This window comes from Sceloporus occidentalis, unplaced genomic scaffold (genome assembly GCF_023333645.1).
Source record: "Sceloporus occidentalis isolate IW3139 unplaced genomic scaffold, rSceOcc1.0.p SCAF_20, whole genome shotgun sequence".
Lineage (NCBI taxonomy): Eukaryota > Metazoa > Chordata > Lepidosauria > Squamata > Phrynosomatidae > Sceloporus > Sceloporus occidentalis.
This window is the reverse complement of record NW_028317000.1, coordinates 3,205,167-3,221,080: the sequence shown is the minus strand read 5'-3', so window position 1 is coordinate 3,221,080 and position 15,914 is coordinate 3,205,167. Positions and strand designations below refer to the sequence as shown.

At 44.6% G+C, this 15,914-nt stretch overlaps 1 protein-coding gene across 2 annotated transcripts; it reads right to left on the bottom strand.

Moving 5' to 3' along the window:
- Nucleotides 1-1,938: 1,938 nt before the first annotated feature.
- Nucleotides 1,939-15,888, bottom strand: LOC149301746 (SLAM family member 6-like). Of its 2 annotated transcripts, none has more exons than XM_089483418.1 (6): nt 15,718-15,888; nt 14,109-14,456; nt 12,854-13,147; nt 11,116-11,247; nt 9,624-9,709; nt 1,939-2,394 (listed from the first exon to the last, which is right to left on the bottom strand). In XM_089483418.1, exons 1-6 carry the CDS (start codon nt 15,803-15,805, stop codon nt 2,302-2,304), a joined length of 1,041 nt encoding a protein of 346 aa, XP_089339544.1. In that variant the 5' UTR covers nt 15,806-15,888; the 3' UTR covers nt 1,939-2,301. The 2 variants fall into 2 exon arrangements, with proteins under 2 accessions (XP_089339544.1, XP_089339545.1); XM_089483419.1 differs by having other exon boundaries at nt 2,304-3,840.
- Nucleotides 15,889-15,914: the final 26 nt, after the last annotated feature.

Below are 15,914 nucleotides of genomic sequence, written 5' to 3'. Positions count from 1 at the left end.
GCAGAAGCCTTGCAAATGCTCTCCATGCTCAGCTGGAGACTCGCACCCAGAACCTCTCTCTCCCATGAACATCAGCCTCATGGAAATGGAGAACTTGAACCCTGATCAGGAGCCTAGGATCTTTTCCCACTCCCCCAGCCTTATCTTTGCAAACCTATAATGTCGGTTTCTCACAACCTAAAAGGCAAAAAGCGGCAAGGAGATGATGGAGCCGGGCGTGTGAACGACGGCGGCCCAAAGGCAAACCAATGTCTAGCCCCGGTGCGTGCGAGTCGCACAGGAAATGAAACCAGACTCGCGCCGCCAGACGGATGCATGATGCAGGCAGTGGTTTGGGTTTTCCGCCAAGCGGCCTTTAGCCCTCAAATGCAGAACTAGCAACTCTTTGGCCACAGTCCTTGGCTGATGCTCCTCTCCTTGAGTTTCCTGTGACGCATCACAAGCAAACGCTTTGCAGCCAAGGTTTGCTCTCCTTGGCCGGGATTTGCTTCCAGGACCCCTGGATGCTCAAGGCCCACTGAATATAAGGGCAGAGTCCTATAGTCTTCCTTATAGACAACGGCACAACCAAGGCTGGCTTTTGGGAATGTACATATATACATATATCCTAGCCATGGACGGCTGAAAGCTTGAAAACAGAGGACTGAGTCATAATAATCGTGAGAACCACGAAAGGAAATGACGCGTTGTGCCTTTTCCGGCCAAATTCGGTGGATGGATTGGGGAGGATGGGATCTGCAGTCCTTAGGAAGGGAAAGAGGACCCCCAAATAGCGACAGATGTTCCTCTTTGTGTCTCCGTTCCTCATTAAACTGCAGCAAAGCCATCGGAGGCCGTGGTTTAGTTGCATCTGGAAGGAAGCATCTCGGCGCATGAGGTTCAGAAAGGGCAGCAAGGGATTAATTCTGCAGAAAAGGGAGGATCTCCTCCTTCTGAAGAAGAGCATGCGTCACGAGTTCAAGTCACGGTCGCTGCAAAGAAAACCCACCCGGAAAGCATAGCTCTTCATTGTGGAAAAACACAAAGGCCCATCCAATGGGACAGATGTCTTTTCATTAAAACTATTATCATATAAAATACACATATGGAAACTGCAGGGTCACAGTTTTTGGTGCACAGTAAAGCATGTCTCTGTGATATAATTCATGTTCATTTCATTGAAAGAAAGAGGAGGGACCTGTTTTTTGTGGTTTTGCACCCAACTTTGCAAACCTCTGCCGTTTCCGTAGAAAATGCTATGCTCTGCTAAACTGTTTCTTTCTTCCTTTCGTCCTTCCTTCCTTTTCTTTTTGCATTTTTACTTTTTTAAAATGTATATATTAAAAACCATCAGAGAAGTACAAAATAGTTTTTATGGCAAACGCATGAAAAAGCACAAAACGGAGCTGCACAGTGTAACATCACAAGACGTCATCAAAACAATGCTGCGAATGTGCCCCTTTCTTCCAAAAGCATTTCCTATGACCTAAAAGCGAATACAAATTGATGTTTGACGTCCATTTTGGGAGGAACCCAGCAACTGGATGGGAATCCCTGACCTGACTTTGACAGGCTATAAATAATGGGAGGGAAATAAAACCCAACAAAGGAGAGACTGAGAAGAAAGGTTTGCAAGACTGTTTCCCTGGGAAAACAAGGAACTTAAAAAGGGAAGCATTTCAATGCATTGTTGTCATTTCAGACCTGAACTTTGGGTCAGGAGGGGAAGATATATACATATATCTAGCTCAGGTGTGGATTTCCATGACAACTTTCGTAAAAAACCACTTGCAATTTTCTGAGTTGATGTTCCTGGTTCACATGAGGCTGAAATAAATCTGGAAGTGCCTTTGGCTCTCTATGACCTCTCCCTCCCTTCCTCCATCCATCCAATCCATCCAATCCAATCCAATCCATCCATCCATCCATCCATCCCATCCACCCATCCACCCACCCACCCATCCATCCATGGACACTGGAATATGACTCTGGAGTCCTGGGTTCGATTCCCGTCTTGCCCACAAAACCCACTGGTTGAACTTGGACAAGTCACACTCTCTCAGCCTCCAAGGATGGCATTAGCAAACCTCCTCTGAACAAACCTTGCTAAGAAAACCCCTTCAAGTCACCATAAGATGGGATGGACTTGAAGGCACATAAGAAGAAAGTCACATTAAGGAAACTCTGGGTGCGTCTGCATTGCAGAAATAAACCCAGTGGCACTGGAGGTCTCCATTAGAGAAGGCTAAGTGTCTCACAAAACGACAAAACAACAAAACGAGTGTCCCAAAGCATCCAGTGTCCATCCATCAGACGACCGGGTCAGGAAGGTGAGAGGGAGGCTGGACCATGGACCACAGCATAGATGGTCGGAGATCCAGCCACTGGACTGCCCTTGGAGAGCCTGCCAAGCTCCTGGAAAGAGAAAGAAGAAACATCAACATGGAGATCTTGAGATGCCAAATGCCATCCCTTGCAATGGGAGGTTGTTGCTCCTATTGTTTCCAGTCTATGGGGATCCCAAAGGCGAACCTGTAACTGGGATTTCTTGGAAAGGGTTTTCAGAGACCCTTTGCCATTGCCTTCCTTTGAGGCTGAGAGAGAGCGACTTGCTCAGGGTCAGCCACTGGGTTTAATGGATGAGCAGAGATTTGAACCCTGGTCTCTAGAGTCATAGGGGCTCGAAAGACTGGCATTTCAAGCTGTGATAGGGCTGAGTATTCACATGCTCCAAGCCCTTCTTTCTCCATGAGGCACCATTATGGCATGCGAGCATCCAGATGGCACATGTCACGATGGTGTCCCTTGTGTGCGCTGCCCAAACAGTGCTGCGCACAAGGGGCATCATAACGCCACGCTGCGCCACTTATGACATCCCTTCTATGGCGCAAAAAGGAGCATGATGCGCCTATCTTTACAGCCCCTTCGTCCAATGCTCAAACCACTATTCCATGTAACTCCACCATATGGCAACCCTTTCCAATAATAGTAGTAGTAGTAGTATTTTCTTACCCACCTCTCCCCATGGATCAAAGCAGGCGACAACAACAGTTAATGAAGAAAGATCAGTTAAAACACACATCGGTTTAAAAGGAGAAACAAGACGCACACCTACATGGCTCAGGTCCACATTATTTGGCAGACTGTTTCTCCTGGTATGAACCTGCCTGGACTCTGAGATCCTCTGGAGAAGCCCTTCTCTCCATCCCAACACCTTCACAAACACGTTTGGTGGTGACACGAGAGAGGGCCTTCTCAGCGGCTGCCCCTAGACTCAGGAACTCCCTGCCCAGGGAGATAAGAACAGCTCCCTCCTTGATGGCTTTCCGACGGCAGGTGAAGACCTACCTGTTCAAACAGGCATTTAAGGAATCACTATAAGAACAGGCAGGAATGTTGGACTAGTTTAATCATTCTGTTTAATGCATGTCATTTATCTATTTATTTTTAAAATGTTTTAATTGTACTTTTATTTATTTTATTATTATTATTATTTTTATTTATTTAGGTATTTATATCCCGCCCTTCAGCCCTAATGGCTATCAGGGCGGCTTACATTTATTATTATTTTTAACCAGACAGTTCCCTGCCCGCAGGCTTACAATCTAAAAGACACGACACAAAAGGAGAAGGGAATGGTGAGGGGGAAGGGGATCAGGTCCAGCATTCTTCTCTCCCTCTGAGGCCTGGACCAAGACAGATGGACCGGAGGGAGGGCTCTGCTTCTTCCAGGCAGGCCTGGTGGAGCTCGCCTGCCTCTCTCCCCTTCAAGATGGTGGCTGAAGGGAGGGCTGGTCCTCTTCAAGGAAGGCAAACTTTTTGTTTGTTTCTTTGTTTTTTAATTGCTGTGAAGTCCCAGTCCTGGGAAAAGAGCAGGATGGATGGATATATATATATATATATATATATATATATATATATATATATATAAAAAATAAAATTTACAAATCCCAAACCCGCTGTTCTCTGGGTTTTCCTGCTTGGGGTAAAACCTAAGTAAAAACCCAGGGGCTTTTTGGCTGGATGTATTGAAGGGGGTTTTGCCTTCCTCTGAGGATGAGTGTGACTTGTACAGGGGCTTTCCAGAGCTGAACGGGAATTTGAACCCAGGACTCATGCTATCTCTATTGGAGTATTCAGGCATCTTTCCCTTTAAACCCCTTTGCAATCCAAATCCTGCCTTCCTCATCTGCTTCAGGGAGTTTTTGCTGGACGTCAGCCGGACTTTGCTGGCCAACGGCCAGTCTCTTGGCCAAAGTGGCCCTGGTGATCCAAGCCACGGTCAAAGATTTGGGAATTTCCAATTTAAAGAGGAAGAAAAACAACACAAAACAAAGACATGCATCCAGGCAGATTGTGCCAAGAGCCTGCAAAAGCATCCCTTCGGATTGCAGGTCCCAGTATCCCCCCAATTAGGATTTATCAACCTGGGGTATATCCACACTGCAGAATTTAAAGCAGTTCAACACCACTTTCATTAAAATAGTTCGACACCACTTTAATTGCTGTGACTCTATCCTGGGATTTGTAGTTTGGTGAGGGACCAGACAATTAAAGTGGCATCAAACCGCATTAATTCTGCAATGTGGATACGCCCCAAATTGCTCCCCAAAACGATCGTATTTCCCCTTTTTGCACCAGCAAACTACAAGTCCCAGGATCTGACAAGAACGGAGCCATGGAGGTTAAACCGGTGCCAAAGTGCATTAATTCTGCAGTGTGGACACATCCCAAATTGATCCCAGAAAGCTCCCAATTTCCCTTTTTGCATCATTTGTTAGACAGCATATATCTTGCATTTGAATGCTGTATTTGAACAAGGCTCTTTTTTCCAAATCATTGGCTTTATGCAAAAGCAAATGTTTGCTTTCCTTGGTTAAACAGGGATTAGACAAGGGTTGCTTGTTTCTTAGCAGTAGGTCCAGAGAAAATAAGCTGCAGTTTTCTTTGTGGTGCTTTAAGACCCCTAAAAGATATTAACAACAACAACAACAACAATAATATCCTCTCCCTATGGATTGAGGCGGGTTACAGAATGGAGTTCAGTACTTAATGCAATACATAATGCAATGAAATATGAAAAGATATCCTTTCTTTGCCCTCCTTACTTGGCATCATAGGGTTGGAAGGACCCCAAGGGTCATCTAATCTGACCCCCTTTAGCTATATAGGAATATACAGCAAAAGTGTTTCCAGAGATGACCATCCAACCTCTGTTTAAGAGGAAACATTTTTGGAACGATGCCTTCACCCAAAAAACAAAACAACATGTGCGCATCTGTGTTTGCATTGCGTGTTTTGCTAAAGAGTTTGATTTATGGTTTGGAGAAGATTATCTTGGCAAGAAAAGCCCAGGAGAGGTTTGTCTTGGGGTCAAACATTAGCCAGAAATGACTTTAAGGCACGCAACAACAACAATGATTGCATTTCTAACAAAAGCTGGAAAAAACAACCCTCTTCCATTTTGATGATCTGGAAGGGCTTTTAAGAGCATGCTCTTCTGTAGGTTTTTATCATTCCACCAATTAAATACAGTGCATTTTTTCCCAAGGGTTTTAACTCTATAGATCATTGCATTGCATTTTAACAAGCACTTTCTGCATGTTTTAATTTAGGTTTTCCTAGGTGTTTCTATTGCAACCCTGAATGCAATCTAGTCCAGCTAAAAATGGATGCTAAAAACCCACCACTTAAAGGCCTCCAGGAGTTGTCCATCCAACCTTTCCATTTAAAGGCCTCCAAAGAGGACAAGTCCTCCATCTTCTGGATGAGTCCGTATCCCACTATTCAACATCCCTTGCAGCCAAGAAGGTCTTCCTAATAATTTAGGTGGGATCAATTTCTTGCAATTTGGATCTATTAGTCTCTGGAGCAGCGGAAAACTAGGTCTCTCCATCTTCTTCCTCCATGGCATCCTTTCAGGCGTTTAAAGTTGGATCCATCGTCTCACCTCTCCATCTTCTCTCCTCCAAACCACACCTATCCAGCTCCCTAAACCCATAAAACTGGGGGTTTCTAGACCCTTTTCCATTTTGGTCAACCTTCTCTGGACGTGTTTCCAGTTTGTTAAATTGTGGTATCCAAAACTAGAGACCATATTCCAGGTGAGGCCTGACCAAAGCAGAATGGAGTGGTACTACTACTTCCCTTGATATAGATACATTGGCGGGTTACAGACCGCCGAAAAGCTGCGGTCTGCTGCCACCGCCGGTTGCAGCATCCGGAAACCGCAGCAAATGGCGCGGTTCCCGGACGCTGCAAAGAAGGAGCGCGAAAATCGCGCTCCTTCCTGCGTCCCGGAAGAGATGCCGCAAGTGCCGAAGCACACACTCACGGCTTCATTTCTGTGGCGCGACGTGTGGACGCAGCGCGTCTGCTACGTCAAAATGGCGGCGGCCGTGTGGAACGGCTGCCGCCATTTCGTACGGTCTCAGTCCATACTAGGGTTAGGGGCGTCTGGAAGAGACGCCCCTTTCTAACCCTAGTACGTGCTGAGCACGTACTTTCCTGCCCATTTGTAACGGGCCTTTGATTGATACAGCCTAGGATCGCATTGGCCTTTTTAGCTGCAGTGTTGTTTCACATTCGGATTCTGACTTACTAAGACCCCTAGATCCCTTTCTTTTGTCCTGATCCAGGCTGCGAGGCTTTTAAATGAATGATATTCCTGGAAAGGGTTGCACTGGTGAGAGCAAGGCAAGCAGATGTCCATATTTCATTTGTGAAATGAATAACCTGATCTTTGGCTGCAGCAGGTGCAGACACAAATACAAGCTGCCCATTGTTTGACTTCAAGGAAAGATTTGAATTGCAAGCAATTTTTGTGTATAAGAGTTGTAAAACCAAATTCTCAGACCGGAAACTGAATGAGTCTCAGCTCAAAGTCTTCCAACGGACATGGCAGGGTTTGGCAAAATGGGTTGGTCTCAAAAAGATATTAAAGTAAGCATTGGAGCATAGCGATCCACCTGGCTTTCCAACTATCCCAAATGTCATTGTTTGCAAAGGTAGCTCAATGGCGGCTGAGGATTCTGGAAGTTGTAGACCCCACACTTTCCCTTGTTCTGGAACGTTTGGAGATCCTTCCCCCCATTTGGCCAAATGCACCTAGAACACCTTTCTGCATCTAGAACTTGCAAATCAATATGACATTTCTAAACTTACTCCAACCTGCATTTTTTGTTCAATGAACAGTAACATAAATGCAGATTGCAAGGGAGTAAGTTTTGGAATGAATATCAGTTAGCAAGGTTCTGTGGATATTGCTTTTTTGGACTAAAAGAGTTTGAAGTGGATGGAGAAATGGGGCGGAAAGGATTGTTGTAGAACAGGTGGAAATATTTGGGTTCCTGATTCATTTTCCATGCAAGGCTTTGATTTTTGGGGGATGACACATTGGCATGTTATTTCTGGGGGAATAGATAGGGGGTGGGGCATCTTTTCTCCATGCCAAGCAAGCCATTCCTGGGATGGGTTGAACAGCTGGGAATATATCATCCAATGCAACTCTTAGTGCTTCCTCTTTAGCAAAAAGTAATAGCAACTTCCTTTGTTGCTGCTAGGCTCTGCTTTTGACATTGCCCTGGGGTTTGGTTAAAATATACACATCGCACATTCTTGTGTTTCTCAAGAACCAGAAAGGACTTGCAAAGGCAAAGGCGAATGAGAAATACAGCCAAAAGGGCAGGGAGATGTCAGAAAAACAGGATAATGGGAGCCTGTTTTTTTCATAGTATTATTATTTTACTATGGTATTTATACCTCGCCCTTTATCCCTAAAGGCTGATTGGAACAAGTCCTGGTGCTTGACAGCTGCACAACGGAGGCGAATTAAGCTGATATCCTTTGCAAACACACCTTTCCAGGAAGACTCAAGGAAGAGGTCACCTCTTGTGACATTCAGCACCAGGAACAAGATCAGGCAAAACGCAGCTTCATATTTCCAAACCTCCCACTTCTCATGCTCCAAAAACCCCCAAAACCAAGGAAACCCTTTGGGAGACCTTGGGCAAGTCTCAGCCTCAGAGGAGAGCCATGGTGCCAAACCCGCCTCTGAAGAAATGTTGCCAAGAGAACACTAGGTTTGCCTTAGGATCACATAAATCAGACATGACCTGAAAATGTCCACAAAGACAAATTGTATTCACAACTTCTTTTTGGGAACAGGTTGTTCCTATTTACATTCCTGGGTAAGTTTTTGGAAAGCAGATACTCATCTTGAACGGAGAGCTCTAGATCTTGGATGCCTGCCCCAAACTTTACAAATTGCCGATGGAGTTGGGGTCCCTTTCCGGTAAAGGAGAAAAATATGGACTATCTCCTAACACTTGCAGGGAGAGTATAGCCAAGGGCTGTTTTAATCCTCTTTTATTTGCAATAATCAATAATTCAGATGAAGTAGCATTTATAGTGATAAAAAGGTTTATCTTGCTTCTTTATGGCTTTGGACAGCTGTAGCGTTCCCTTGTAATCGCTGCTTATCATTGCCTGGCTTTTATTGCATCCATTTCTTCTGAGCAACGGTAGAAATGATAAGATAAAATGGGAGTAATATTGGATTTGTGTGTTCTCATGGTTCAGTTGCTTTGGCTGACAAAGCCATTTAAAAAAAGTAATTAACATTAAAATTAAAATGGAAACCGGTGCCAGGTGCACAAGTGGGCAGGGAGTCCTTCCGGAGCCATTTTGGCGCTATTTTGGAAGAGGCGAGTTCAAGTCACCGCCCACAGCATCTCAGCAGCTGCATCCGAAGGTCAGTTTCTCCAAGACTGGTGCAAAAAGTTGTAAGAGGTTGTTAAGGAGGTGTACTTTTAAGGATTTATAGTTTTCGGTCTCTGTGTGTTGGGCTCCATGCTATGCAATTCTGGGATTTGTAATTTTGGTGAGATACCTAGCCTTGGTAACCTCTGGTGCCAAAACAGATCTTTGTTACTTATTTGATAAATTTAGGATGACAGCAATGCTAATGGCAATGAAAAGCTGCATCCGCACCGTAGAATCAATGCAGTCTGACACTGCTTTAGCTGCCATGGCTCAGTGCTTTGGGATCCTGGGAACTGTAGTGTCATTTTGGCATCAGAACCCTCCATGCTCTCTGTAGCATGGAGCCATGGCAGTTAAAGTGGTGTCTTGCTGTTGTTGTTGTGTGCCTTCAAGTTGTTTCTTCCGATGGGGCTTGCCATGGCCATCCGACTTATGGTGATCTTAAGGAGTTTTTCTTGGCTAGATTTGCTCAGAGGTGGTTTGCCCTTGCCATATTCTGATGCTGAGAGTGTGTGGCTTGGTTAAGGTTACCCAATGGGTTTCCATGGCTGAGATGGGGTTCGAATCCTAATCTCTTATTCATAGTCTGATGCTCGACCCATTCCAAATTGCATTAATTCTGCCGTGTGGCAGCATCCCAGGAGACCAGGGTTCGAATCCCCACCTGGCCATGGAAAGACTTGGGCAATTTGCCTTCTCTTCGCCAGAGAGGAAGGCCATGGTTTCCAAAGTAATCTTGCCAAGGAAACCAGGACACAACCAAACCAGGAGAGCTAGAGGGTCTGGTGCCCAAAAAGGAAATCTGAGCACTTAGGAGAAAGTGCTAAGAGATGCTGGGGATGGATGCCCAAATCTTGTGTACCATTGTGCAACAATCTCACCTGGTCATTGTTCCTTGCGCGTTGGACCTCCATGTACTGAACATCAGGAGCCTTATTCGCTTCCAAGGCAGAGTCCTCTGCAGAATCTGGCCGGAATTATAGTATTTCTGTAAGATTCACAGAGCCAAGGATAAACCGGACAAGGACCAAAGCCCCAGAGCATCACCTGGAAGAGACTTGCGCACCCCCAAACTGTCCTATTTGGTCAATTCTTTAAATCCTAACCCTGACTGAGCCCATGATTTCCGTACCTCAACCTCCAGGCTGCATCCACACTGCAGAAATAAAGCAGTCTGGCACTGCTTTAACTGCCATAAATCAATGTGACGGGATCCTGGGATTTGCAGTTTGCTGTGGGCCTCTGACCGGGAAGGCTAAGTAAAATCACAAAACTACCAGTCCCAGAAACTCCACTGCACTCAGTTAAAGTGGTATCAGACTGCTTCATTTCTGCAGTGTGGATACACCCCGAGACATCAATTGTCCTAAATACCAAGAAGTCTTCCGTTTGCTGTGCTTGCAATCATTTTTCCAGCCCTTTGTCATGGGTCACTATACTATATTTCCCAATTCCCAGCTGAAATATCTCACAAAAGTTGCAAATCCCAGAACTCCATAGCATTGAGCCATCATGATAGTTAAATCGGTATCAAACTGCTTTATTTCTGTGGTCTGGATGACTTCGATCACCCTAAATACTGAGAGGTCTTCCATTTGCTGTGTTTGCACTTGGTCATTTCGTTGCCCCCTTTTCTTGCATTCCTAAAATGCATTTCTAAACCCTAAAACCGAACTTTTGAATCCCTGCAATGCTAGAAAATTCACTTATTTGGGGTGGCAATGCCCTCATTCCCACTCCAAACCCCATTGCCATGCCTCTGGCCATGATACTGGAAAGCAAACCAATGGAATTAAAATGGGAAACAAATACAAGGGCAGAATAGAATATACTTTAGAATATACAAGGGCAGGATAAATAATAAATAAAATAAAATTTTTATTTATATACCGCCCTTCCATCAGATCAGGGCAGTTTACAACAAATTAAAACAATACATACGCAGTAAAATCCATACAATAAATCAATAAAAACAAAGACAGAAAAGCCCCGGATTAGCCAATCCCTTGCCAGTGTGGAGGGAGGAGGCCTAGAGGACTTTAATCAGGGAATGCGATCCCAAACAGGAAGGTCTTTAAGTCCCGTCTAAATTGGGCCAGGGAGGTGGCTGAGCGGAGCTCTATGGGCAGCGTGTTCCAAAGGGCCGGGGCGGTGATGGAGAATGTCCTCCTAGTAGTGGAGACAAATCTCGCCCCGGGAACCCTAAGTAATTGCTGCCCAGATGTTCTGAGGGTGCGGGGTGGAATGTATGGGGAGAGGCGGTCCTTCAGGTATCCTGGGCCCAAGCCATTTAGGGCTTGTTATTCTAAGGAAGGGGATCTTTTGGCTTGGAGTGGAAAGGGCTTCCTTCCGCTCTTGCGGGAATTGCCTAACCTTCACTGCAGCTGGGCTGTTTCCTCCTTTTCTTCCAAATCCAGAAGCCTGCTGTCAACGCAAACACAATCGCAATCACAGTTGCAAAGGGAAAGACCAGCCAGGGGAGTCTTTCTCTGCCATCTCTGCCATCTGCAAAGAAAGACAATGTCTCTTTAAAGAGGAAGGATCTTTTTGGGTTGCAAATGGAAAAAACGGCCAGAAAGAATAGCCTCTGCCTCCATGGATAACCCCTTCTCACCATCTTAACCGAGAACGGCAACAATATCTTGACAACCTGTGACTAACATCACCATATATTTCCTGCATGCTTTTAAACCTCTTTGCTTGGCGAAGAAGCTGGCGGAGCTTTGAAAGTTTGCATCGTGCATTTTGTGCATTTTGGTTGGCCACATAAAGCTGTTTTGTGGGTTTGGGATGTTATTGTATTTGCTATATGGCCAACCCTGGATTTATGCCATCCAGTGAGGGTTTCTGGAAAAGAATACTTTCAAAAGACAAACTACCCCATCCATGGGCAACCCATGAAAACACTGCAGTCCAAAATGAGGTGCGTTAGGGAAATCCATTGTGTGCTGGGAGACCTTGCAGAGAACAAAAGGTTTCCGTAACCTTTGTTTTTGGAAATGTGCACAGGCGGAGAAGATGGGAGAAGGGAGCTCAAATTATGCCACGTGTTTCTCAACAAATTATATTCCTTGCAAATGCAAAACAGACAGTCTGCTGTTCCCAAAACAAGAAAACTAACAGGGGAAAAAAGAATTACGTAAACTTTGCCAAACTTTGTCAGGATGATTGATGCAATCTGCAGCTATGTTCCCAAAAAGCAATGCAACCAAAAGTAAACACTTTGTTCAGGGCTGGAGTCATTAGTACATCAGCTTTTTCCAGGTTTTTCTTTGAGGGGGGGGCAGTGCCATAGTACTATATATTGTGTTTTAATCGTTGGCTTGTGTATTTTTAATGGAGGTTTGTATTTCAACTGGTATAGCCCACCTCAAGGCAGGAAAGAAGGACGACGTGCAAGGGACAGCAAAAGGGATTCTATGGCCTCATTCCCACTACCTTTTAAACTGGATCACAATTTGGTTTGAACCAGTTCAAATGAGCCTGGTTTCCACTTAAATCGAATCGCTGAAACGATTCGGCGGAGGGGTGGCATGCGGCAGAACCATTTAAAGCCATGTCTTTTTGACGCTGATGTTTTCCGCGTCTTTTTGGACAAATTGATTTTGCGCAAGCGTGAACCGGATGCGGATCAGAATCGATTTAAATTTGCCCATCGGCTAGCCAGAGCAGGTCCGTTTTTGAAACGATTTGTTTGTGAATGGGAACCGCAAGCGGGTTATTATTATTATTATTATTATTATTAACCGGGTTGTTTTATTAACAGGGAGATAGGCACAAACAAGGTGCGAACCATGCTCCGCTGTCGAATCGATCCATCGATTTAGATCACACACCGCATAGGTAGGGAATGAGGTCTAGCTAAACATTAGGAAGAACATCCCAATGGTAAGAGCTGTTCAACGATGGAAGATGCTGCTTTGGAGAGCGATGAAGTCTCCTTCTTTAGAGGTCTTTAAACAGAGGCTGGATGGCCATCTCTCAGGGATGCTTTGATGGAGAGTTCCTACATGGCGGAATATGGGGTTGGACTGGAACAGGGCCCTTCTCAGGGGTCTCTTCCAACGCTAGGATCCCGTAAAATGGGGATGAAGGACATTGAATGGCTCACCTGGATGGGGGCATAAGTTGGTCAAGTCAACAGAGGCGCTCTTCCGATCCGCCGGATTGGTGACCAGGCAGGTAACATTGGATTCTGTTGGGTTGGACAAGTGGAGGTGCCATCCTTCGGAGGAGAACTGGTACCAATCTGGACCTCCTTCTAAGGGTCTGAGGGCATCCCCAATTCTCCAGGAGACATTAAGTCCTCCTTTTTCGGACACTGAACACTGCAAGGTCACATTGCATTCGGATGAAGACTTGGGGGTTTCTTGGAGGAGAAGAATTTGTGGCTCCGGAACAAGATCTGTTATAAATGGAGAAAACACTCCAGTCATCCATTCTTAGAATGTGGAAAATCAATTCCCTGGTCTAATATTTCCCTTTGAAAATATCTCCTTCATCTCTCCTGAGGCTGGCAAGGGGACAACAGATGTTTTCCATCAGAGATCCTTGCATTTTTAAAAGGTGTGTGATGTATCCCAATATCAAGTAGCCATTCTGAAATGTACCAACTAGCAGTCTTCCACACTGTCAAAGTAACGCAGTTTGACACCACTTTACACTCAGTAGCTCCATCCCACGGAACCTTGGGATTTGTAGTTTTGGAAAGTGAGCCTCCTCTGACAAAGAGTGCTGGCTCCTCACTAAACTACAGCTATGGCAGTTCAAATATGGGCCAAACTGCATTATTTCTGCAGCATAGATACATCTTAAATGTGCATATATTTTAAAAGATAAATGAAAAGCATCTTAAGGCTAGTCTACACATAAGTATGTTATGCAAACTGCTGTGGATTTTTGCACATTTGCATCTATGGTATTCACTTTTCTGTGCAAATTTGCATTTAATTGCATCTAACGTGCCCAAAATGTGCAGCCATCCAAATCCATGCAAAGCAGAAGAGCAGCCACACTTGCAATAATAATGTGCATTTCTGTAGATTTCCATGGATCAGTAAAAACCGTTAAGTCTGTGTGTGTGTGTGTGTGTGTGTGTGTGTATGGGGGGGAGACTCATACAAAAATATGCACCTTTTGGAATAAACAAGCAGGAAAGAAAAATAATAACCTCACAACCTAGATTGAAGTAAACTGAGGAAAAGAAGGGAGTCTTTCTCATCCTGGTATGAATCTCCATGAATGGCTGTTGGAAAAACCCTATTATAAGGAATAGGATACCAGTCTATTTTCTTCTCCAGCTTCACAGCCAGACTGTCGAAGAGAGTGCAATAATGAATGAATGAGAAGGTGCAATAATTAGTTACCATAAATCGTGAGACGGAAAGAGTGCTCTTCGATCTTTGCTGGTGGAATCCTAACCCGAGCCTTATAGATTCCGCTGTCCTCCTTCTTCAAATTTCGGATTCTCAGCGTGGTCTCATTCTCCAGTTCCAACCTCAGCCCAAACCAGAATCCGGGATCCAGATGCTGTAATTTTCCATCTGTGATTTCAGCAATGAATATTCCTTTTCCAGTTGGTGGCTGGAAGTCCCATTCAACTTTCTTAATTTTATCTGATGACAAGAAGTTATTGATAGACAGTGAGACGGCTCTTCTCAGCAACCCATTGACCTGATGGAGGAGAGGTGTCTGCACTGGATCATTTACGGCACCTTTAAAAATGGTGAGAACGGATGCAGAGAGAAAAGGAAGAAACATCAAATAGAAGTACAAAGGATAGAAGTTTCTGCTTGAGATTCTCGCACCCAAAAGCCCTGCAGAATCCGTGGATGACAGGCCAGATGTTTAAAGGACCCCAAAATCCCTGGTTTTGTTCCTGTCCTTTCTAATTTTAATTTGGAGATCCAAACACATTTCGATTATCTCTGTATGCTCCTGGTATGATCAGAAACTTTTTCTACTACTTCCCCAAGTTGGTTTATTTAAACCTAGTATAAAATCACTATCAGAGAGATAACAAGCATGGATTTGCAGGAACTAAGCAGAGTTGCTGTTGTTTTTATTTATTATTATTCCAATTTTGTTGTTGTTGTTTACTGCCCTGAAGTTGGCCCCGACTCATGGCAAGCCTGTGGATGGGACAACGAAATTGGAATAGTAACATCAATAACAATAATAGCTATTTCTTACCTGCCTCTCCCATTGGATCGAGGTGGGGAAGAAGAGTTAAAAACCCATCAGCTAACAGACACCAGTTTAAAAGGACAAATAAGATGTACACATATCAAAACAATCTTCATTTAACATTCATCCTTTAAAATTCACAATTTAAATGAAGGAAGGACAAAAATCTGGAACTTTTCAATTCATCTTGATGTGCCCCAGAGACCCTGGGACCAAATCCCAGCAGATAACAAGGGCTTGCTGTACAACGCTTTAACCCCAAAGCAGCCAGAGATTTGCAAGCGAAATGCAATTGCAGCCAAAAATCCATTCGCAAAGTCTTAAGTAACCGCAGCATTTGCTTTTAAGCAACTTCACCCAGAAAAAAAGAAATGGCAGGACTTTAAAACCATCAGGTTGCTCCTTCGTCTTTGCCTCCGATTGTCCAACATGAGAAAAACCAGGAGGAATAAGTTGCTGCGCTCTACCTCTGAATGTCATTGGCTTACGAAAGGATGTTAAAAATGATAATGTTATCATCCAAAGGTAGTCTGTCCATCACTTTTGAAAGGCAGACACTCTCCTCTGGAGCTTCTTCTCTGGCGTTGATATGACAGTCCTTTTGTCTGAACAGTTGCAAAGTGACAAGGCAGCAAAGTCCAGCAGTTCATCCTTGCCTTGATCAACCTGGCCTTTGCTTGTAGGTTCCTCTGGATCTTCTCTTGCTCAGCTCCTTCAAAACCAGAACCCATTTCTCTCTGGACCCATTTAAAGTTGCATGAGGTTTTGCAAGACTTACCCAGGACTTACCCAGAAAGGAGCAGAAGAAGGTGGCAGAGAAGAGGAGGGGGGTCCTTGGGAGCCTCCAGGGAAGAAGGGGTCTCTCCATCATCTCCATCTCAGAGACACACAGTTTTGGGGGTCATCAGGACCTCCATTTTGACAGGAGAGGACTGAAGATCTTCTGCAAGGAAACCATGCTGAATGTCTTCTCTGCCTTCAGTGTT